This window comes from Pleurodeles waltl, chromosome 10, assembly GCF_031143425.1.
Source record: "Pleurodeles waltl isolate 20211129_DDA chromosome 10, aPleWal1.hap1.20221129, whole genome shotgun sequence".
Classification (NCBI taxonomy): Eukaryota; Metazoa; Chordata; class Amphibia; order Caudata; family Salamandridae; genus Pleurodeles; species Pleurodeles waltl.
Window position 1 is genome coordinate 829878654 of NC_090449.1, and position 23959 is coordinate 829902612.

General features: G+C 44.9%; 1 protein-coding gene across 2 annotated transcripts in view; it reads right to left on the reverse strand.

Annotated features, from left to right (window-relative positions):
• The window catches only part of LANCL2 (LanC like glutathione S-transferase 2), a 233752-nt gene that overhangs the window by 129749 nt on the left and 80044 nt on the right, over positions 1-23959 (reverse strand). Inside the window, exon 5 of one of the 2 annotated variants that reach the window (XM_069211502.1) lies at positions 20694-20840. The exons of the other annotated variant lie outside the window; for it this stretch is intronic. Within the exon in view, the coding sequence (XP_069067603.1) occupies positions 20694-20840 (147 nt within the window). The remainder of the gene's footprint in view (positions 1-20693; positions 20841-23959) is intronic. 2 annotated transcript variants of the gene reach the window in all.

Below are 23959 nucleotides of genomic sequence, written 5' to 3' on the forward strand. Positions count from 1 at the left end.
AAAATTTGGCCCAAAAAAACACATTTACCTCTCAGTTCGGTGACAGAAAGTTCTGGAATCTGAGAGGAGCCACAAATTTCCTTCCACCCAGCGTCCCCCCAAGTCTCCCGATAAAAATGGTACCTCACTTGTGTGGGTAGGCCTAGCACTGTGACAGGAAATGCCCCAAAACACAACGTGGACACATTACATTTTCCCAAAGAAAACAGAGCTGTTTTTTGCAAAGTGCCTAGCTGTGGATTTTGGCCTCAAAATTTGGCCAAAAAAAACACTTTTTCCTCTGATTTCGGTGACAGAAAGTTCTGGAATTCGAGAGGAGCCACAAATTTACTTCCTCCCAGCGTTCCCCCAAGTCTCCCGTAAAAGTGGTGCCTCACTTGTGTGGGTAGGACTAGTGCTCGCGAAAGGAAATGCCCCAAAACACTATCTCGACACATCAAAATCATTAAATATAAAACTACCTGTTTTTGGAGGAGTGGGGGGCGCGGCCTGGGGGGGCACCTGCGTTTTTGGTCCTAGGCTCAGCAGCCATCCAGGGACACCTACCAAACCCAGACATTTCTGAAAACTAGACACACGAGCGAGTCCAGGGAGGTGTGACTTGCATGGATCCCCCAATGTTTTTGTACCCAGAATCCTCAGCAAACCTTGAATTTAGCTACAAAATCAAAATCTTCTCACATTCCTGTGTGGGATCATTGCATCGGGACAAATTTCCTACCACACAATATTCCCCTCAGTCTCGCGGGAAAAATTATAACTCACTTGTGTAGGTGGGCCAAGTGCCTGTGACAGAGAAGAGCCAAAAACATGTCGAAATTGAGCGGGAACCAAAGTGGGTCCAAAGGGCAGTTTGAAAAAAAACATTTTTAGGCTGACAAGTGCGGCAGAATTTTTATCGGTAAAGATGAGACAATGTTGGGTGGTAGGAAATTTGTGGATTCCTGCAGATTCCGGAAGGTTACATTACAAAAATGTGGGGAAAATGTGTGATTTCCAGCAAAGTTGGAGGTTTGCAGGGCATTGTGGGTAAGAAAATGGTGTGGGGCGCATGTGAAGCACACCACCCTGGAATCAACCAGATGTTTAGTTTTCAGATATGTCTAGGTCTTGTGGATTTTTCTACGTGGCAGCGTCTCAAAGTCAAAAAATTGCAGGCCTCACCATTCCAAGTGGGATGATTTTGAGAGTGACCAAGCTCTCATGGCCCAAATGTAAAACCAAAACCCAAAATAATCAAATGTCCTCTTGCATGCCATGGGATAAGATGTTTTAGTTTTTGGAGGGAGAGCTGAAAGACTGTTACCCCCTTCAGTTGGGGTGGGGGCATAACCAGGCCCATACTGGTTGGTAGCCACCACCCCACTATTTTTTTTTTTTTTTTTTTAATTCCATGGCATCTAGTGGACTTTCTGCCCCCGAGGTGTGGATCGGGGGTAATTGCCCCATCTGCCCACTGGTGGGCAGAACAACTTTGGTCCCATTTATTTGGGGTGGAGGTATGGCCAGACACCCACCCTCTTATTTTGAAAACAAATCTTCCCTGGTCTCTTGTGGGCTTTCTGCCCCCTTTGGGGGAAGATGGGCCTTCCAAAAATAGGCTGATCTGCCGGCTAACAGTAATGTGCCCTCATGGGGAGCGACCCTTGCCCAAGGGGCTGCCCCTCCAAACACAACACACACCAATCTCTGGTGTCTAGTGTTCCTGCCCCCCTTGGGGACAGAGTATCCTATAAAAAATAAGTTGATCTGCCCCCAAAGGGGACAGAAATGGCCTAAATACGATTTGCCCCTCAGGGGAGCGACCCTTGCCTAAGGGGCCGCTCCATATATATATGGATATATAAATATACAGGGATATATATATATATCCCTGGTGTCTAGAGGTTTCTGCCCCCCCCTCGGGGGGACAGAAATGGCCTAAAAATGATTTGGCCCCCGGGGGAGCGGCCCGTGCCCAAGAGGCCGCTCCCCTCTTGACAACTACCCCCCAAAAAATCCCTGATGTCTAGTGGGCATTTCTGCTGCCCGATTGCGATCGGGCAGCAGAAATGCTTGCAGAGACATGAAAGGAAAGGACTTTAATTTCCTTTCATGCCTCTGCTGGCCCCCTCCTCCTAAGTGGAAGAGAAATGCTGAGCATTTCTCTTCCGCATCGCGCTTGAAGCATGCTTCCAGCGCAATGGGAGGTGACCTCTGATGAGGTCAGCACGCGATTGTGTGCTGATGTCATCAGACATCACTGGGGGGGGTGGTAGGGGTGGAAGGGTAAGCGATTCCCCTTTCAGCCCTGCCATGGGGGGGAAGGCCACGGAGGGAGCGCGCTTCCTCTGAGCTCTGGTGCCAGGACGTAATGGTTACGTCCCCGGACAGTTGCACTTTGCCGGCGGACGTAACCATTACGTCCCCGGCACAGAAAAGGTTAAAGAGCCCAACATAAATAAGAAAGTAAAGCAAGTGTTCAAACAGGAGACTGACCAAAGATGTAAAGAAGATGGGAATACCAATTTTTCGGTGAATAATATTGAGCAAGAGGGGGGACAGATAGCCATAACATTTAACAGAAACAGTGAGGGGCTCTCATTGCCAGAGTGAAAATTCATTACGCTCCTGCACCACTGTACCACCCCATGCAGCATCAGCTCCAACTAAGTAAGAAGAATGCAAGAACTCCCCCTGAGAAACAATTATGGACTGAATTAAAGCCCATAGGACTGTGCCTGCGACCGGAACCGGACTGAGGCTGCTGCTGTGATCAAAATAGTGGATAACCGATACAGCCTCTGGATGAGCACTGCCCCTGGACAGTGAGACCCAGGAGACATCCTGATGAACTGGGAGGTGGTGGTGAAGCACAGATTGCATGCCAGACAGTGGACATGGGCGTGCGGTAGAGGAGCTGGTGGCCAGAACAGTGGCAGTGTAGCGTGCTCCTGTTGCTGACAAGTGATATTTGTGCCCCGGTAGGTGTGGGCATGGTTGGCAGCTGTAAGTTGTGTGGCAGCTAGGGTAGAGGATGGCAAGGGTATAGCCCCAGCATGGACTAAAAGCAAGGGCCCCATAAAATAATGGGGCCAGCATGAGGGCACAAAAAACCCTAGTCAGCTGTACCTTGATTTCACAACGCAATACCTGTACCCTCACCTCTGCCAAGAAAAATCTTCAGCAGGCCCAAATACAACATTCTGTACCCGTGCATCTGAAGACAACATTGTGGGTTATGATCATTTGGTGGTAGAAGCAGACACTGCTGCACTGCTTCAACTTGAGATGGCACTATGATGGCCCTATGCAGTTTACTGTTAGAAAGATCCGATTTCCACCCTCCGTTAGGACAATCTTTCATTGATCAAGTGATCAGACTGTGGGCATATCCGCCCTGCGGCCTCACCATGATAGCAGGGGATTGGAACAATGTGATGTATCCTGTGGCTGACAGATGGCGGGCACATGGGACATGTGCAGCAGCTGGGGGGGGGTCTAAACTTTCATCACTGGTAACTACATTGGGCTGGAGAGACACATGGCGGGCATACCATCCACAAGACAAGGGATACGCATATTATTAAACAGTTCACAACTCCTTTCGAGGCTGGATTGCATGCTGGTCCCCCGAGGCTTTATACACTAAGGTCCATATGTACGAACACATTTTCCCATAGCCACAGAATAGGCAAAACGGCTTGCTACATCTGGCCCCAAGTATCAGAGGTAGACAGACCGCCTAGCGGGCTGTCTGACTAAGCCTCTGTGTCCCTTAAGCTACATATAGTCCCAAAACGCCCAGCCTCTAGGTGAGGGATGTCCCTTTGGCACCTCAACAGTCCACAATTTAGATCCCTCCTTCAGCGCTCCATCACAGAATACTTTACCCTCAATGCGACACCTGTTGCTTCAACAGTTACCATATGGGAGGCATTTAAGGCGACAAATTACGGCATCTATATTTGTTATTGCGTGAGCAAATGGAAGAAAAGGAACAAGGCCCTAACCGATCTTGAAACACAAATACACACACTTGATGAGCATAGCTGTCACCAAATGGGGGAATACAAGGCATCAACTAGCTCTGGTTCAACAACAACACCATCAATTACTCCTAGATGATGCAAAACAGATGTGGCAAGCCGCACAAAGCCGCATCTATCAGTGGGGGGGACAAATTTGGTAAAACATTGCATAGGCTATGCCAAGCTACATACGATGCTCCCCAATCCCGATGACCTGAGACAATGCTTGTGGCCTCGTATCAGACCCACATCAAATAGCCTAAAGCTTTGCTACGTACTACCAGGCAGTATAGCCTCCCAGGGCAGGGGTAGACATGGACCAGGTTATCAACTTTATCAAGGCTTTACGCCCAAGGGCCCTTACAGATGATGCTAGGTCTACCCTGAATGAAGGCATAACCAAGGACAAACTCTCAGCGGCGTTAACCAATCTGCAGGGGGCCTCATGGCTGCAGGGGGCCTGATGGCTTAGCTAGTGAATTTTATAAAGCCTTCATGCCCAACCTAAAGAAACACCTCCTGGGAGTTATCCATGCCACCCTTTAGGACGCGATCCTTCCACCAGATTGATGACATGCCGAGGTTGTTGTTTTTGTCAAGCCCGACAGTCCTCCCGAAGAGATCTCCTCCTATCGTCCGATCTTCCTCATTAAACTGGAGGCAAAGATACTAGCCTATGTCCTGGCCAACAGACTGATCAAACATATGTTGGACTTGGTTCACCCTGACAAAGTGGGCTTTATGCTCCAACAAGCCACACGTCATAACATCCAACATGTATACAATGCTCTAGCCCTGGCCAGTTGCCTGGGGTAGCCAGCAGCTATACCTCTGGCCGACATTGATAAGGTCTTTGATTTGGTCAGCTGGGAATATCTCTTTGCCCTCCTCAAGCGCATTCATCTTGGTTCTACATTCCTTGCCTATAAGTGCCTGCTTTACACTGACTTGACAGCCACGGTTTGCATTGCTGGCGCTAGGTCAGCCCGTTTTCCATTAGTGGGAGGGAGGGGCGCACCAGGTCCCCACTATATTCGCCCTGGCTATGGACCCCTTGGCTGCGTGGATCAGGGTGGATTCCAAAATAAGGGGCTTCAAATGGTCTGCTTCCCTTTCAAGAAAGTGCTGTATGCAGATGATGTCCTTTTCTTTCTCACCAATCCTACAACATTGGGACCCCGAATCTTGCAAGTCATGCAGATATTTGGCGAGACCTCAGGTCTATACATCCACTCATCCAAATCAATTGTGTTCCCTATCCTGGGTGGTGTGGATGCATTGCAGTGGGCATCAGACCGCACCATAGCTACAGAAGGATTTTGATATCTGGGGGTATATGTCTCCCAGACTCTGACATTGGCAAGGATGCATAATCTTGCCCTGGTTCTCACACAGGTAAGGGGAGGTGGGGACGTTGGGCTCCCCTGCTGCTGTCTTTAATGGGTAGGTCATCAATATTTAAAATGGTCTCTTTACCACGCCTATTATATCAGCTTCAAAACTACCCCTATATAATCCCCCAGCCGTGGTTTCAACACCTCCATGCGGTCCTAAATGGCTTTCTATGGGAGGGAGGTGCAGTGCACGTGGCACTCCACACCTGCTTTCAATCTGCATACTGTGGGGCATTGCAGCCCCAGATATACACTCCTACTAAGCTGCCTCCCAACTGCAGGTTATCAACTACTGGTGGTACTGCTCCAAGTCAGACCCAGCTTATGCATCAGAATGGTGGGCCATTGGCGCAACGTCCATATTAGATTACTTATACAGTAGCAAGAAGACGGAGTGACTACCTCCAGCTACCCAAGTGGTGACTGACATATGGAGGCTCTCCCTTTGTCAGACTGGGTTGTGGGGCAGACCGATACAATTGACCCTCCCAGTGACAGGGCTCTACTCTACTTCAGGTTGCCCTCTTGAAAGGATTCCAGGGATGGGACAACATCAGCATCTCCACACTAGGCAACGTAATCCAGGGTACAGTTCTGAAATCATTCCAAGAACTATAAAGTGAATTTCAGATGCACCATAACCAATTTTACCAATACCTGCAATTCCGTCACGTCCTAACCCCATACCTCCACATTTACAAGAATTGCCTGAATTCAACCCATGAGAGGGAAGACTTCTCATGGGAGACCTGGGCACACATAAGATCACCAAAATCTACTGATCCTTGATTACACACAATCCCTCCACCATTCAGACATTGCACATGGCGTGGGAGACAGATATACCCTTGTCCTAGCCCTGCCCCTAGCGGTCCTATGCACAGGGGCGATCTCCGCTCGCCTTAGGCTCATACAATTCAAATGCTTACACAGGAGATAATATACAAAGCAACGCTTGTGGCACATGGGCATGATAGCATCCCCGATGTGAATGCAATGTGGAATGGACACGGGTACCTTCCTCCACACTGTATGGAGTTAACATCCTGCCTTGGGACAGTACTTGCCTGGACCATTGCACTAGACCCCAAAGTAATTCCTCTTCACAGCATGGAGGGGGTGGGCGGTAACTGATACAAACATCGTTTGTTATACCTGGGGGCCTCACTGTGGCCAAAAGGGATATTGCCAGGTTATGGAAAGATGCATTTCCTCCACCTACGGAGGTTTGGAGGAGGGGTGTGGACCACTGTATGAGCTTAGAAGTTGCAGTGTTCGGGCTAGAGGGTGCCCCCAGAAGCACCCTAAGATTTGACAATGTTGGGCCGAAGACCGGGGCATTGCCCTACAACAGGTTTGTACCCTTACCCCCCTTTTGGAAGGCGAGGTGCGGAATTATAGACCTATATGAATATCATCATATCCTGAAACGGTATTCATGGTAACTGAATGATGATATGAGATTGTTGCGCTGGTGGGTGAGTGGGGAAGTAATGAACTGTGACAGTTACTATGTTTTGTTAATCAGTTATGCAGGCACTCCACATCTTTCTCCTGTACATCTATGTGGCCATTTTGGTCTTGCTTTCCTGCTAAATGACAATAAAATATGTTCTGAAAAAAAGAAAGACCAGAAATGATATACAGCTCGACTTTGGACGGTTTCACACATTTTGCTGTCTTGTTCAATTCCACATTGCAATTAGGTGTAAAGCTTTTCTCTACTCTCTTTATAAAGAATCGTAGCACAAATTATTCCATTAAAAAAAGATCCTAATGTTTTTTATTTTATTGCGTCTTCCTTTTACTGTTATTGATACACTACTATACTTCCTACATGACTCTAGCAACATGAAAGGATGGTGGACGGAGTGTTGAAACTTTTCAAACACTCATCCCCAGTCACAGATCTGGGTTAAATCCATTGTTCTTTTGTTCACCATGCCATCCCAATTTGGACTCAGCCATATGCAAATCACTCTTGACCCTGGCCCTCCAATGGAACAGTCCAACCCGAACTGCCAGGCCAGGTCCTCCCTGCAAGCATCCTAGGTCCCTTGCTTGCTCCGTCACTGGACTCAAGCTAACCTGGCTGATGAGGGGTGATACCCTGAAACCTATCCCAGGATGCTTGCTTCCGTTCCAGGGAGGACTTGGCTTGGCAGCTCCGGCTGAAGCTAGCAAAATAATGAAGGATTAAACCCAGATCTATGACTGGGAGTGAGTGTTCAAAAAGTTTCAACACTTTGTACATCATTTTATTTTGTGATGTTACCACATGACTCTAAGCTTACAAGCAGACGTGCCTTCAGCCAACTTGTGTTTTGCTCAGACATTGCTTGCCTCTGAGATTTTTTTAAAGGCTTTGCTGTTTTTCTGTAGCATTAAGGCATCCTGTTGCATAAAGATTAATTTCCAAAGTCTGTGATGTCATTATCCTCAGCTTTGTTCAGGTGGTGGGGGTGAGGAATCCCGTCTGACCTCAATTGTGTTCTGTTGCTGCCGGAGCCTTTATTTCTTGATTTTCCTTCTTTTGCCCATTAGTGTGTTGCACTTAGTCAGTGGATGTTCTCCTATGCCCCTCAATTAGATATGAAAGTGGGAGAGACATTTACTGTACTTTCCTCCAGATGACAGACCAGTGCAACCCAACTCTGCCCACAATCCAGGATGGCCTCCAGTGAGGCTTACATTCTGTTTTCTTGTGCTCATGGCTGCAAAAGGGAACAGCAGATAATGGTGTCATGGCTGAGCATGTCTTCAGCGGGTAAGCAACAAACTCACCACCAGACCGCCTGGTCCAGACTAGCCATTGCACAATGGAAGGTACCATGCTTCAGAGGTTTAGGTAATACTAGATCCCCACTGCACATGCCAACTGACATTGGCAATGCCACAGAGTAGCATGCATGGGCCCTAAAAAGCCCCAGCAACCACAAATCTGTTCCTAGTTTCATGGTTGCTCACTTCTCAGTGCCACAGAGCAGCTTTGTGACTCCAGCAACATGGAAGGCTAGCACCCTGCATGCAGGCAAGCAACAAAGAGATCACATCAGACAAGGTGGCCAATCACACGTACAAAGTTTTGTCTCATCCCATCCCTACACGAAGGAACAGCTCAACTACTGGGCCCCACATTGGTATAATAGGTTCTGGAAGTCAGACATTGGGCAATTCAGCAGCATTTACCCGCAACATGTTAAGTGCCAAGTTACCATCACTGATTAATCCTAAAAACGTGTTCGCGTTTCCACCATCACTCTACGATCCATAATGCATGTTCAGATTTGCACAATCACTCATTAATATTAAAGAGATTTTCACAATCACACCATCACTCGGTAACTCCTAATCAATGTTTCAATGTTTGCAATTTGTAATTTCACTCTCTAATCCTTGGTACCATCCCGACTTGCGCCATCATTCAGAAATACTTACTGCGTTCTAATATTTGCAGCAAAACTGAGATATTTTGACGTCAGGCATAGATTTGGACCTTTATAACCATTTTGTCTTAAACCAGCCCTCCTTGGCTACCTTTAGTAAATGAATCATATGCTCAAGCTATGCTCTCCAAACTTCAGAAAAAATGCTGCATCAGCCAACTTGATTTTCTTAGATAGGTGATCATTTCTGAGAAGGGCACTTCTTTCAGCTGCTGCAACTGCAGAAAGCCCGGCACAGAGCTCTGAAATGCTACACTTAAGCTTCGGTGGCTGTCATGGCAACCATCATAGCTTATTAAGGCGACTAATCCAGAATATGGTGGCCATCTTCAAACAGTAATGTATATCTCTAACTTTAGTGTAATGGCTATGCTCAAAAGCTGCTGTGAAAGATTAAGTATCATTTACTTTCACAACCATTACAATAAGTTGATGCGATGCAGTAGGGACATCTATCTCCAAGAATGCCATTAAATGTACAACCATTGCAATGTTAAAGTTTGGCAATAGCTATGACTCTCACAAAAATCTCCGAATTGCGGTGCTGCAGAGTACTGTGCCTGTCTGGCATACCCTTGCTATGGCAGCAATGGTTTACAGGGACTCTGCTTCCAACAGTGTGGCCCACAGGGCAGCAGACTGTGTCTAGGAGGCCAGGAAGAAGGTGCAATTCCTCATGGTTTTGCAAATGCCATCACATCTATCATATCGACTGTAAATCCACAGACTGAAGTCTGTGTTGTGGACCTGTATGCTGTAAGAAAAAGGAAAATATCTGCCAAACAATAATTTGAAGAAGACAAGAAATTAGAGAGCAGCATGGAAGAAAATCAATGTAAAGCTTGTCACTAAAGCGAGAAATGGCATTCAGCATACAGTTAACATGGACAACGATATATAACCTCAAACAAGTCAAAATGGTACAAGGTCAAAGAACAAACAAAAGGGTAAAACATCAGCAATCACAAGAGAACCATACACATGACTCACAAGAGGAATGCACAAAAGACTTGAAGTCAAACCTTTAATGGAAATGTGCATAGATCACTATCCCTATCCAGGCGATGCAAGTCAACAGTTTGTCACATAAACTGTATGCATGGGTACATAAACAAAAGCATTCTAAACAATAATCGGTATGGTACTGACTAGGCCATCAGCTGACTCATTGGGTAACATCATGTGAGGCGTGAACATTTTTCAAACGATCATGAAATATTTCAGCCACAGAATATAATAGGGCTGACACAGAAAGTGTCCAGAATTTAGCATCCAATTCTATAACTGCCAGGGAAAAATCAGCAATAAACCTCATGATTATCAAATGATGTATCTGTCAATCGATAATCAGCATTTGTACAGCGCAGCACTGTCACCCCTGGGAGTATCTGGGTGCTGGGGTTCGAGGTCTCTGTCGAAGAGCTAGGTCTTGAGCTTCTTTCTGAAGTCCCCAAGGGGGTGGGGGGTGACATATGCAGGTGGGGAGGTAGGTCATTTCAGGTCCTGGCGGCTGTGTGGGAGAAAGAGAGGCCACTGCTGGGGCTGCACAGATTTGGTGTGTGTGTGTGAGGGCCAGTGAGGAGGAACGCAGGAGTCTAGATGGGTGGTGGAAGTTTAGTCAGTAGTTAATGTAGGTTGGTCCATGATTATGTAAAGCTTTGTAGGCATGCGTGAGGATCTTCAACTGGCATCTCTTCTGGATGGGGAGCCAGTGCAGGATTCTGTGGTGGGGGTGATGTGGGCTTGTCAAGGGAGGTCCAGGACGAGTCTAGCTACCGCGTTCTGTATGGTCAGTGGTCCTTTGAGGAGCTGGGTGGAGATGCCGAAGCAGAGTGCGTTGCAGTAGTAAGGAGGCTGGTAAGGAGGGCCTGAGAGATGGGTTATTTTGGTGTGGACAGAGATCCATCTGAAGATTCTGAAGAGCATGCGGAGAATGTGGAAGCAGGAGGAAGCATCTCCAGTGATTTGCCATTTCATGGTCAGTTCACTGTTGCAGATGATGCCAAGGCTGCGTGTGTGTTCTGTTGGTGTGTGTGGGGGGGGGGGGGGGGTGGTGAGTTTGGCTTGCCACCAGCTGTATTCCCAAATGGATGTGTTTCTCCCAAAGATCAGTACTTCAGTTTTGTCGGAGTTGAGTTTGAAGCAGTTAGCACTCATCCAGTTGGCTAGGTTGGTCATGGCATCACAGACGTTTGTTCAGCTCATGGGGGAGTCTTCCGTGAGCGAGAGGATGAGCTGTGTGTCCTCTGCTCAAGATACAATGTTGAGGCCGTGGAATCTGATGCTGATGAGGGGGGTCGTGTAAGTGTTGAACAGTGTGGGACTGAGGAATGATCATTGGGGTATGCTGCATATGATGTTCTGGGGATAGGAGGTGAAGGGAGGCAGTCAGATGCTCAGAGTGCGCCCTGTGAGGAAGCAGGCAATCTATTTGAAGGCGTTGTCTTGAATGCTGATCTTGTAAAGTCCGTTGATGAGGGTGTTTTGGGAGATGGTGTTGAATGCTTCAGAGAGGTTCAGAAGGATCAAGACAGCAATCTCCCCGCAATCGAGGAGTATCCTGATGTTGTCTGTGGCTGCATTCAGTGCAGTTTCCGTGCTGTGGTTGGCTCTAGGGAGCTAGACCGAGTTCCCTGGGGTAATTTTTGAGTTCTCTGGGGTCAGTGGACGGTTTCTATAGAAGGAGTGATAGATTGCATTGTCATAGGAGAAACAGACTAGCAATTATTCTTCAAATTTAGTCCTGGGGGAAAAATATTGAACTACCAAAATTGTGTGAAACTAATTTTGTAACGCCTGACACTAAAAGAATCACAAAGAGTGAAAGCAATGTCAAAAACAGGCTATTCTGGTCTGTAAAACTGAAACAAGATCTGACTGATTACATCAATGCGCTGGAGAATGCGACATAAATAAACCCAATTCAAAAATGTACAAGCCAAGGTGACGAAGAACATGCACAAATATCACAAAATGTGTAGAAATATGTGTATCAAATGTTCACTGCTACATTTTGACCCTGGGTCACCAAGATTCTGAGTAGTAGGATGGCAACAACAGAAAATCATTATGGAAGTTTTGAAGGTGAGCGTACTTACTTAAAGACCAATCTAAGAAACAGAGACAAGAAAATGTTACTTAGATGAAGTTTGAAGACGAGTGTAAATATTTAAAGACCAATCTGAGAAATGGAGACAAGACAATGTTTCTCAGATGAAATCACTAATATGTAGTAAGAAGAATGTTCGTAGGAGCAATTTATTGACACAAAGAAAATTAAGTACTTCAAGTACTTAGTACAGTGATAGCCAACAGGGTAGAGCATTTTAGTGGGATTGTCTAAAACTCCACGGCAAAAATGTAAAGAAAGTGAAACCAGAGGAGCATAAGAATGGACAGCGTAGAAGAAGGCTCAACCCTGAAGATGAGTTGACAAGAAACCAGCACACATTCTATTCTAACACTTAAAAAACAGAAACACTGGAAGACGTGGTGGTTGACTCCTAAGAACAAAGAAACAGAATTTTTTTTTAATGAATGAACAATGCTCTTCCGTTTAACACAGAAACTGGTAACATTCCTGGGGAAGCATTGTGAAAAGGGATGACTGCTTTGGCCTTTAACTGGGTGCACCAGGTGCAGACTGGCTTGGTGCATCCTACTGGAATCAATGTGCTGCCCTCAGAGCAGCTGTAAAATTGTTCCTGCCTTAGCAGCAGCATATTAGTGAAAGGCAGACCAGCTATTTGAAATCAGACCTGCACCCAAAAACACAAACAATCATACGATAGTGCACTTGGAGGTGTTCAGGATGACACTGTATTGGCTTAATGAAGGTCAAGGAGATGTAGAGTTTGATAAATAACCCTTATTGTGCATTATTTTGGCATATCCTGGGGAATAAGGGCAGAGATTGATGACTGAATGCACATGATCGTACACTATCAGCCCATACGATCTACACTGTGCACAGTCCTGAGAGTACCGAACCTCTAATCTCCACTGTGCTAGCACCACTGACAAAATCAAAGAGCATGTGAAATAAAGTGAATGTTTACACTAACTCCAGCAGTAGCCAGTATAGGCACCCCTCACTTTTGCCCTGCACTCATTCTATCCCCCCAGTGGCACAAAAATGCTGGCATCCCTTCTTATTCAGTCTTTGAACACAGCTGCACACTGTGCTGTATCTCATTCTTTAGCCATTTATTTACTGTATTTCATCCGTATCTTGGCACACATTCTCAGGCCCTACAATCACATTATTCCTAAAGGCTGCACAGTGTGTCTGCACCCATTTGCAGGTCTCTCCACTATCTTTGCAGCTGCAGAGTGTAGGCACCCATTTTTAGGGTCCAGCCTGGGATAGCATGCGCTAGCGCATGCATATCGCTTGCGAGACGCTTTAGTAGTTAGAAAAGGGCTCGGATCCCCGCACATGTCATGTCAGTGTCTTTCATTGGTTCGTGGGCTTGCCTTTTAAAATCTGCTTGCTTTCATTAGTGGAAGGCATGCATATGTCATGCCTTTTCGGTGGTTAGCCCTCCTCGAGGGTATCGGCCAAGTACTGAAAACATCAGAGGCTCGCTGTTTTCCGTCCGGTTTGTGGGCTACTTTTTCCTCTTTTTTCGCAGCGCGATCTCGCTTAGCAGAAGTCAAGCACTTTGCATGACATCGATCCTGAGACCTTTTCTATTTCCATTTCCATTTTTAGCAGCGCAATCATGCTAGTTTTTGTTCCATTTAAAGCCAAGAGATGTCCGGTTGGGAGTTTACAACTGCTAATAGCTCTAACTCGGAGAAATGAGAGACCCGTTGCATTGCAAATGCTTGTTAGACACTGCAATCAACACTGTCCCTAGAGTTGCACACGATGCTGGCACCACTACTTTGACATGCATTCATGTTATCTCTACAACTACAAACCATGTTCGTACCCCTTCTCACGCCATCTTTTACTCTATCCCACAGGTGCACACAGTGGCAGCACCCCTCATCTGACCTACATTAACTGTATTCAAACAGATGTACACTGTGCTGTCATTGCTTTGCAAGCAAGCCCTGCATCCACATTATGCTTGATATTGCTCATTGTGCCCTCTTCCCTTCATATATCCTCCATTAAAACTTACTACACACAATATCGTCACCCCCTTCTCTGACCATAGATTCACACTATCAGTGCATGTGCTGACACCTCTTCATTGACTCTCCATCCACACTATGCCTGCAGCTGTGCTGCGTGCTGCAGAGGGTGCCCTATAACCCCAGGCAACATGTGCTGATTCCTCACGATTCAGCTGGATGAACACAGTGCACATTGGCTTATTACCTTATGCTCCTTCTCAGCTGACAAAACAGTGAGGGCACAAATAATTTCCATGTGGTGGAGGCATGCCAGAGTGAAGCAACGAAATACTGAAATGGTTGGTGCAGCTACTGAGTAGTAGGAGCCCACCTTCAAATCAGAAGGTCTTTGAAAGAAGTGGGCAGAGAAATTAAGAGTAATTATTTCTGAATATGCTATGTAGAAAGGCTAAAAATAAGTAGAAATGTAATCATGCACAGAGGTTTACATCTCTGCAATACTGATGGTTTGGGCAAAACAAATAATGTTCTGGGAAATGATGGATAAGTGGAATCTTAGCTCCCAAATCGGTCAGCTTGCAAGATATTGCTTAGATGCTTGTACAGTTGGCTACTATATAGAAATTACTACAATGATTTCTCTGTGAAAACTTTAATGCACAGTTTTTGTGAAATTATCAAACAACTCCCTCACCCAACCAGAGAAGGTGTATGACTGAAGACGAGGATAAGGTTATAATGGCAAAATTACCTTTGTCTACGTCATGAACAAATGAAAAGAACAAGTTACTTTCCTTCGGTGACAATCTTTATGGTGAGTAATCTGTTTACCTGCAGATTCCTCACTTCTTGAATTTTCTCCTGGCACCAGACTGGTTCTGGAAAAGGCTCTTGATTCTGTAACGACTCTGGGTACCACCCCAGACATGGCATCATCTGAGCCATGTAACTGCCACACTGGTGCACCAATGTCAGTTCCTAATCTGTTTTTTCCACGCCCTTATAGGTGGAGAGGAGGCTGATGGGATTAACACTTCTATGCAGTGTATCATGACTAAATTGGTATCTTAATATTGGGCCTATGACCATTCCTTAGCACAGGGAGGTAGGTGGGGGTTGGAAAGGAGTCTGCAGGTAGATAGAGTATCCACCAGAAAAATCATTATAGAAAGAAAGTAACTTGTTCTTCTGATGGATACTTCTTCCTGCTACTTTATTCCTTCGTGAATCAATACCCAAGTAGTCCCTGGTGGACGGCATGACAAGATTGCCAAAACAAAAAGTCTGGCAGAAGAGATCTGGTGAAATGACCATCCAATAGACTTTTGAGTCAAGGCAATAATGCCTTGTGAAGATGTAGGCTGAATCCCACATTGCAGCCCAACAGATTTGCAAGACTCGAACACCCCAGGATAGTGACGAAGGAGTGGCCTGAGCCCCAAGACATACAGGAGGCTCCTTTTGACAAGGGTTTAACAGACCTTAATGCCCAAAACAATCCATCTAGAAAGCGTCCACTTCTGAATAGCTCTGCCCTTTTTGGAACCAGCATAGAAGATGAAAAGTTGATCTTCAATCTGGTATTACCAGAGAGCATCCAGCTTGGCAGCTTGGGCTGGGCTGTTCCCATGAGGAGCAGGGTCATGACCAATTTGCATATGGCTGGGTCCAAACTGATGTGGCATGGCAAGCAAAAGAACAATGGGGTTGGGATGCTACCCCGAGCAATTGCCATTGGTTAGATAAATTGCAAGCATTCCTCCCATCACCTATTGTGTATTTCATTTATCCTGGTTTGTGACAAGGCATAGGGCGTCTTTGCTAAATTGATGTCACCATCCTAGAAGGCTCTTATCTCCAGACATGCTGCGCTTCTTTTGGCTTATGCAGCATGCCCATAGATTATGAATGTGTGAGGGGAGCAGAAACGCAAAGCAGCCACACACACATGCAGTTAACGGATGGAGCCCTGCTGATGACCCCCCAAGGTCCCCGAAGCTAGTGGCATGTGCACTTTGCGCTTTCAGTACACACACCACAAGAATAAAAACAGACAAAATTTAATTTTGCCTGTTAACATTTCTGCTGCTGGAAGCAGCAAAAAGCAAGTTCTCATTTTGTGCATCGTGGTGCTGATGTGGCAGCATCTTAGTTCCTTCGATGGAGCAACTGCCACTAATCTTAAATGGTCTGTTCCACACCAGCATGTACATTGGTAATGTGCAGCATGGTCAAGTTTAAGGCATTGTGGTAGTAGTGCATGAGGTAGAGAAAGGAGCAGCGAGCAGAGGCAAGGCAAATCAGTGAATTTTCACTTGCCCATACTTCCAATACAAGAGACTCCTAATGTAATGAGTATGGTCTTACAAAGGTCGGCTCCTCTTTCCTTCACATCGTCAATTGTCTCTGTGCACCGCAATCACCATTCATTATTTTTTTAGTGCCTAGACTCTCCAGTGCCAAATGGGCCTCCCTATTACCCTGCCAATTCCATCTCTGGTAGAGTCACCAGGGTGTTATCTGACAAGGAGGCTAGCGCTTCAATTTTGTTTTTGTTTTTAGGAGTTAGGCTGGATGTTTCTCATGGGATTGACTGAAGTTGAGCTAGAAACCCAGAGAACATACAAGTTTACTGATTAATGGTATACCAATATGGCTTCTCTTTCATAATTAATAAATCATGCATCCATAACCATTTCCCGTTATGTTAGTTCTCTATTTGTTAAGCGATGGTCAGAGGTATTTTCACAGGAGACACGCGTTTTGTTCTGGCAGATGGGTCGTATAGCTTTCTCAAGGTGTTGTGTAATAATAAGTCACCATGTTACAGTCAGTAACAAAGTCTCATTGGCTTATCGCTCATCAGGTGTGGTTCTGGCCATATCAACTTTGTTTGGCTCATTGGTTGTAAAGCTGAGTTGCTCTTGTTCCCTTCGTGGATGCACTAATCACTTCTAGTACCATTAACAGCAGCAATGCTACTGAAAAGAGCATGAGCATAGGGAACTAAATTTAAACAAGAAAACCAACAACATTGTCACGCACTAGTGCTTTTTAAAAAGAGTAAAGAAATGTAGGGAACTTACAGTTCAATTCTTCACTAGATCCAGTGGTTCATGACCCGTTTTTCACTTCATGAGTTTCACTGTGTGGGCACTTGTGCCATGAGCAACGTGGTTTTCTTCATAAAACACATTTCATTTAAAAATATGCTGCCAGATGTCACTGTTATTTTGATTTGTACATTTTTGAAATTAGCATTGAACATGTACGATTGGGGCAACATTGGAGGAGCTTGTCCTTGTATGCCCAGCGTATCTGTAAACATGTCTTCTTTACTTCTACTACTCACATGCTCAATAGCAGGAGTGCAGCAGACTGGACTACCAACCTCCTCCACCTACCTGCCCCATAAGCCTACAATTATGCTTGTTATTTGCACCATGAACTCAGGAGCTTCTTATTCTGCTTTCTGCGGTGGAAAGCTTTTTAAAAGTTGGTTGCTTGTGTAGGCTCCACCAGGAGGCATTTTATCATTTCCTGAAATCCCGGGCTTTAAATGGGATAAAAAAAAAACATGGGGGGGTGTCTCTCAAAGGGGCGTGGCCTGTATAATTAAGAGCGTGGCCTAAAACATGTAAGCTAAAAAGCTGTGCTTAGCACAGTGTGTCACCAAACTGGTATTTTGCTGCCTATTTCCTTCATTGCACCCAAATATATAATACAACAACTGACATTACACATAAAACAAGCCAGGACTATTGACTTTGTCAATGGTTGTTAGTTGCATAAGATAAACAAGTACAACTATGCCTTTGTTGTATATAATATTGAAAATGTTTCAGTTCTGAAAATTATGAGACTGTGAAATAACGATAACAAGACTCTTTGAAGTAACATTAAATGTAGTGAAGTGTGGTACTGCTGTTCAGTTAAGATTTTTTGTTCATCCTGAAGGTGAGGGCAATAATGGAAAGCTTGAAAGGGACCCGTCTTAGCACCTGCTTTTTAGAACTGTTGGTGCTGAGAACTGGCGGGCCAGGATGTTTGAGTGTATATGTCACTAATGGGTGTTAAAGACTCATGCAAACACCTGTTCCTCTCTTATGCTCAGGCACAGCAATGCTAGTCTTTCACAATCCTAAAACGATACAATTAGAAATAATGATTATAAACTGCTTTCCGGACTGCAATCCACGATTCACAGAAGGAATAGCAAAACGAATTAAGTATTACATTTGGGCTAGGAGCCTGTCTCAAGTGGACTGTACAATCACTTGTTAATACACGTTGTCGGTTCTGTACAGAAACTTGTCCTAATAAACAGTGGTGACACACAGGGCAAGACCATAATTACGTACGTTTGGGCTAGGATAACACAACAATAGAGCAAGACCACGCAGCTCACACAAATGCAATTACATTTATGAGACTCACTCCAACAAAATAGCCATTAATTGACTGAAACAGGGTAGAATTTACACAAAAACTGCACTTCTGATGGGTTCCAGAACTGCAGACATATTGCTCTTTTCACATATTTAAAAAACAGAAAACCATGGAAAAGAAAGACATGTAGATATGCGCGTTGTAACTGCAATGCAGCTGTGCTCCCCTCTCAGTCTTTCTTTGTTTGTAGAGGGTTCTGAGAAGGCATGTGGCCAGTTGGGCACAACCATACCTCTGTCCCAGACTGATCCTAATACCCATACATGCTATATGCTTGATACTACACACAGTGCTGGACAGGGCTGGGTTAAGACCTTTGGAGGCCCTAAGCACTTAGAAGATTTTGGTGTCCCCGTATATATCTAATTCAAAACATAAACAATAATAGACCTTAAAATAAAATGTTATTTTTCTAAATGAGAAAAAACTTACAGTAAGAAGGAAAATAATGTTTATTTTTAACACTTTCACTTTATTTATATTTGAAAGGTATGCTCCTATTTTTTCTAATTGCAAAGTGTTTGATCAGATCCTCAAAACTAATCTTTCGTAACACATCTGCTTCTATACTTAGTAGAGATAAGGCATCCAGCCTGCCTTGTTGCATAGTTATTCTGTTGGGATTTTTAATATAATGCAGCTGAGAAAATGAACACTCAGCTGCAAAATTTGTGACTGTTAATGTTAAGACTATACGAAAGCAAATGTCTACATTTGGAAAGGTACGATCAATATTGTCTTCTTCAATTATTTTATAAAGATCAGCATGACTGAATCTTGCTTTTACATTTTTTGTTGCACTGAACTTATGACGCACATTTGAGTGAAACTGCTAAAGCTCAGCTGAGAAATTAGTGTACAAGTCCTCCGGGTAAGCATCAATCAGCTTTTGACAACAATAAGAATACCTTTAAAATTCAGGAGATGATGAAATGACGTTATGTGGCACACCACTTAGAAAAGATAATCTCTCTGCTATTTTTGTTATATCTCTCCTCTTCTTCTGCATTCACTTTCAAGTTCGTCAACAATTTAGTAAAAGGTGGTGATACGAAATTTATCTCTGGCTTTCAAAAACACTTCTGGTGCAGCATCTCCGTCATTGGGTAGCTTCTTTCTGATACATTTAAGAGTTTGCACAGCCTTGCAATCAACATCTGGTAGCATTTCCTTTGTAGCTTGTTTATATCTTTCAAATTCATCTCATGAAGTGCAGTTGGTCAGCTAATGATCCATACAGATGTGCACATTTTTAAGTTCATACCATGTGGCAGATACCAGATTTTACTTTTGTTGTATTCCCAAGATTGAAGTATGCCATTAACCTCTATTATTAATATTTTGTTATTATTGCATATACATATGCATGTAATTTTTTCATTTATTGTGGGAGCCCCCTTTTGTGGTGCCTGTTCAGCTGCACCATTTGCAGTTTTGCACCGTATGGTCCATGGTAAATCCAGCGATGGAAAATTTCTGTAGTGCCCCCCTTCACTTGATGCCCTCAGCACATGCTTATTTTGCTTAGTGGTTAATTCAGCCTTGGTGCTGGGTCGAAGCCACTCTGCATTGGGAAGTTCATGCAGTGTTTGCCTCAAAATCACACAGCACAAGCTCAAGACCATATATTGCTGACTTAAGATTACACAATGATAGGCCAAGATCACACAAAGCAGACATTTTTTAGCCCAGATTGCATAATGCTGAACTATGATTGCATCATGCTGGTCGGTCGTTTTAGGCACTGGCAACTCACAGCATTATAAGAAGACCACACACTGCTAGTCTAATGCAATACAGTGTCCTCCTAATACCATGCAGGACTGTCAAAGTGTAACAGAGCAGTAGACCAAAGCCACATGGCACCAGTCCAAGACATCAAAGCACCAGATCAAAATCGCAGCATGCTGGAAGAAGATCACTGAGTCCTGACACAAGATCATATTGCAGAGAACTATTTTAAAACACGACGAGCCTAGATTTACGAGCATAAAGCAAAAACTCCTTTCAGCCAGTCATAAAAATTGCACTAATATTACACTAAAAGTACTCTCTAATGCAACCATTTAAATAAGCATTATTCTTTTGGTGTAGATTTCTAAAGCTGGTAGTGAGAACTAAACCTCTCCTCTCTTATGTCAGTCCTTCAAATAGAATATGCTTATCAAAATGCACAATGATTAATTTGTTTAAATAAAGGTCAAAATATTTGCTTCTGTCTTGATGGTTGCCATTTTACTCCAACGTTAAAATACTGAGTCTAAACTAACGGGTGACTGCAGCAAGGCTTAATACAGTATTTTTACCTGCATTAACATATAATAAATTCCAGCAAGGCCGTGAGCTGCTCCTACATATTGCTTGTTATGCCACTGGAAAAGCAGAGGACAACGATCGGTTTTACGTTCCTCCTTTGATAGAGTTTTCCCAGACTCAATAATGGCATCTACCAACTGTAAGACAAATACAATAATGTAATGAGTAAAATTATTGTATATCCATTTTTTTATTTTAGAGTGTTTGACATTTTATGTTATTTATACATTTTAAAATTAGGAATATTTGATATTAACACGTTAGAAAGCATCGAATGAGTTATGTTAGAAATGGAGTCTCTAGTTGGCAGAGATGCACACTCTTGTCCACGTAGGGACCACAATCCTAGTCAGGTAAGTCAAAACACAATACAAATTATCCTGTGCCCACCCTCTGGTAGCTTGGCACTGAGCAGTCAGGCTAAACTTAGATGGCAATGTGTAAAGTATTTGTGCAATAAATCTTACAGTAACACAGTGGAAACACGACACAAAAATACACCACACAGGTTTAGAAAAATAGGCAATATTTATCTAAATAAAATAAAGCCAAAACAACAAAGATCCAATAAGCACAAGTTGAAATATCACTTTTAAAAGGTTTAAAAGAGTCTCAATCCTTAGAAATAAACAGTTGCCTCTTTGCTACACACAGTACATGGTGTGCATTAAAAATAACAACGCATGGAGACCGCAGAGGAGGAAATGCGTGAAAAATAAGGTGTTGTGTCTTGATTCCTCACTGCGATGCGGGGATATTTTGATGCCAAGGGATGATACGTGAAAATTGACGCGCTGCCGAAGGCACAGCAACTGTGTTGATAAGGTAGGCGATGCATCAAATTTTTCCATCACAAGGTAGGCGCTCTGCGTCGAATTTCCAGTCGGGAAGTCAGGCTGCGTTGTTCCGGTCAGCTGTGCGGCAATTTCTCAGTCGCAATGCAGGCTTTGAGTCGTTTTCGCCAGGCGTTGCTTCTATTTTCAACGCACAAGGAATTTCTTTGAAGAGATGACATTTTTGTTGGCACTGAGACTTCAGAAACAGGAGGCAAGTTCAGTCCAAGCTCTTGGACAGCACTTTAGGGGGGAAGGCACAGTTCTTCCAGCAAAGTCAGAGGCCAGCAGAGCAGCAGGGTAATAGCAGCAGAGCAGCAGGGCAACAGTAGGGCAGCAGTCCTTCTCAGCAGAGCAGTCCAGATGAGTCCTTTGGGCAGCCAGGCAGCGCCTCTGACAGAGTGCAGGTGTAGGTCCAAAAGTATCTGAGTTGGTGGGGTCAGAGACCCAGTTTATATACCCAAAATGCCTTTGAAGTGGGGAAGACTTCAAAGAATGGTTTTGATAGCACAAGTTACCCTTTCAGTCCAGTCCTGTCTGCAAGGGTCCCAGTGGGGTGGGGGGGGTTATCAGTCTATTGTGTGAGGGCAGGCCACTTCCCTTTGAAATGTAAGTGTCAAGCCCTCCACCTTTCAGCCCAGAAATACCCATTCAGTATGCAGATGTGACTGAGTGTCCTGTGTTTGTGGTTGTCTGGATGAAATGCACAAGGGAGCTGTCAATGAGCACAGACCAGATGTGGACTGGAGACAGGCTGCAAGGCACAGATGGTTTTAAGTGCAGAAAAATGCTCACTTTCTAAAAGTGACATTTCTAAAAGAGTAATGTTAAATCCAACCTCACCAATAAGCAGGATTCTCTATTACCATTCTGGCCATACTAAATATGACCTGGTTACCCCTCCCAGATCAGAATCTGAAGGCAGTCCTAATGCTAGTCGATGAAAGGAGCAGGCCTCACAGTAGTGGAAAACAAATGTAGGACTTTTCCACTACCAGGACATATAAAACTCATATGTACATGTCCTGCCGTTTACCTACTTGGCACCCTGCCCTATGGGTTACCTATGGCCTACCATATGGGTGACTTATATGTAGAAAAAGGGGAGTTTAAGGCTTGGCAAGTACTTTTAAATGCCAAGTCGAAGTGGCAGTGAAACTGCACACATAGGCCTCGCAATGGCAGGCCCGAGACATGGTTAAGGGGCTACTTATGTGCAAGACACGATCAGTGCTGCAGACCCACTAGTAGCATGTAATTTACAGGCCCTGAGCACATGTAGTGCACTTTACAAGGGACTTATAAGTAAATCAAATATGCCAGTTGGGGATGAACCAATGTTACCATGTTTAAGGGAGAGAGTGTATGCACTTTAGCACTGATTAGCAGTGGTAACATGCGCAGAGTCCTAAAACCAGCAAAAACAGTGTCAGAAAAGTGGAGGGAGGCAGGCAAAAAGTTGGGGTATGACCACCCTAAGGCTGTCAGGTCTAACATGTGTCCCCCCCCACCCCAGCTGAATGTGGGGAGAGCTACCCATCCCCCGGGGAGCTCTCATCACTAAGGAGGAAGAATCTGGAGAGACCATCAGCACTGGTGTGGTCAGTCCCCAGGCGATGCTCCACCGTAAAGTCCATTCCTCTTAGGGAGATGGACCACCTCAAGAGTTTAGGATTTTCACCCCTCATCTGCATGAGCCATTTGAGGGGCCTGTGGTCTGTCTGAACCTGGAAGTGAGTCCCAAACAGGTATGGTCTCAGCTTCTTCAGTGCCCAGACCACAGCAAATGTTTCTCTCTCAATAGCACTCCACCTCTGTTCCCGTGGTAATAGCCTTCTGCTAATAAAGGCTACTGGTTGGTCTAAGCCCTCCTCGTTCAGCTGTGCTAGAACTGCCCCTATGCCATGCTCTGAAGCATCTGACTGCACAATGAACTCCATGGAGTAGTCAGGGGCCCTGAGCATGAGTGCCGTGCACATGGCTTCCTTTAGAGAGTCAAAGGCTTTAAGACAAGCCTCTGTCTAAATCACCTACCTAGGTTGCTTTTTTGAAGTTAGTTCTGTAAAGGGGCCACCATGGTGCCATAGCCCTTAACAAACCTACGGTAGTACTCAGTGAGGCCTAGGAAGGCTCTCACCTCTGTTTGGGTTCTAGGTGGTTGCCAGGCCAATCTTGGCCTGGAGGAGCTGCACCTTGCCACCACCTACCAGGTGACCCAAATACACCACGGAACCCTGCCCAATCTGGCACTTGCTGGCCTTGATCTTCAGACTTGCCTGTTGCAGGGCCCGGAGCACCTCTTGGAGGTGGAGCAGGTGTGCCTCTCAGCTGGAACTGTAGACGGCAATGTGATCTAGTTAGGCGGTGCAGAACGCATCCTTACCAGCCAGGACCCAGTTAACCAACCGCTAGAAGGTAGAGGG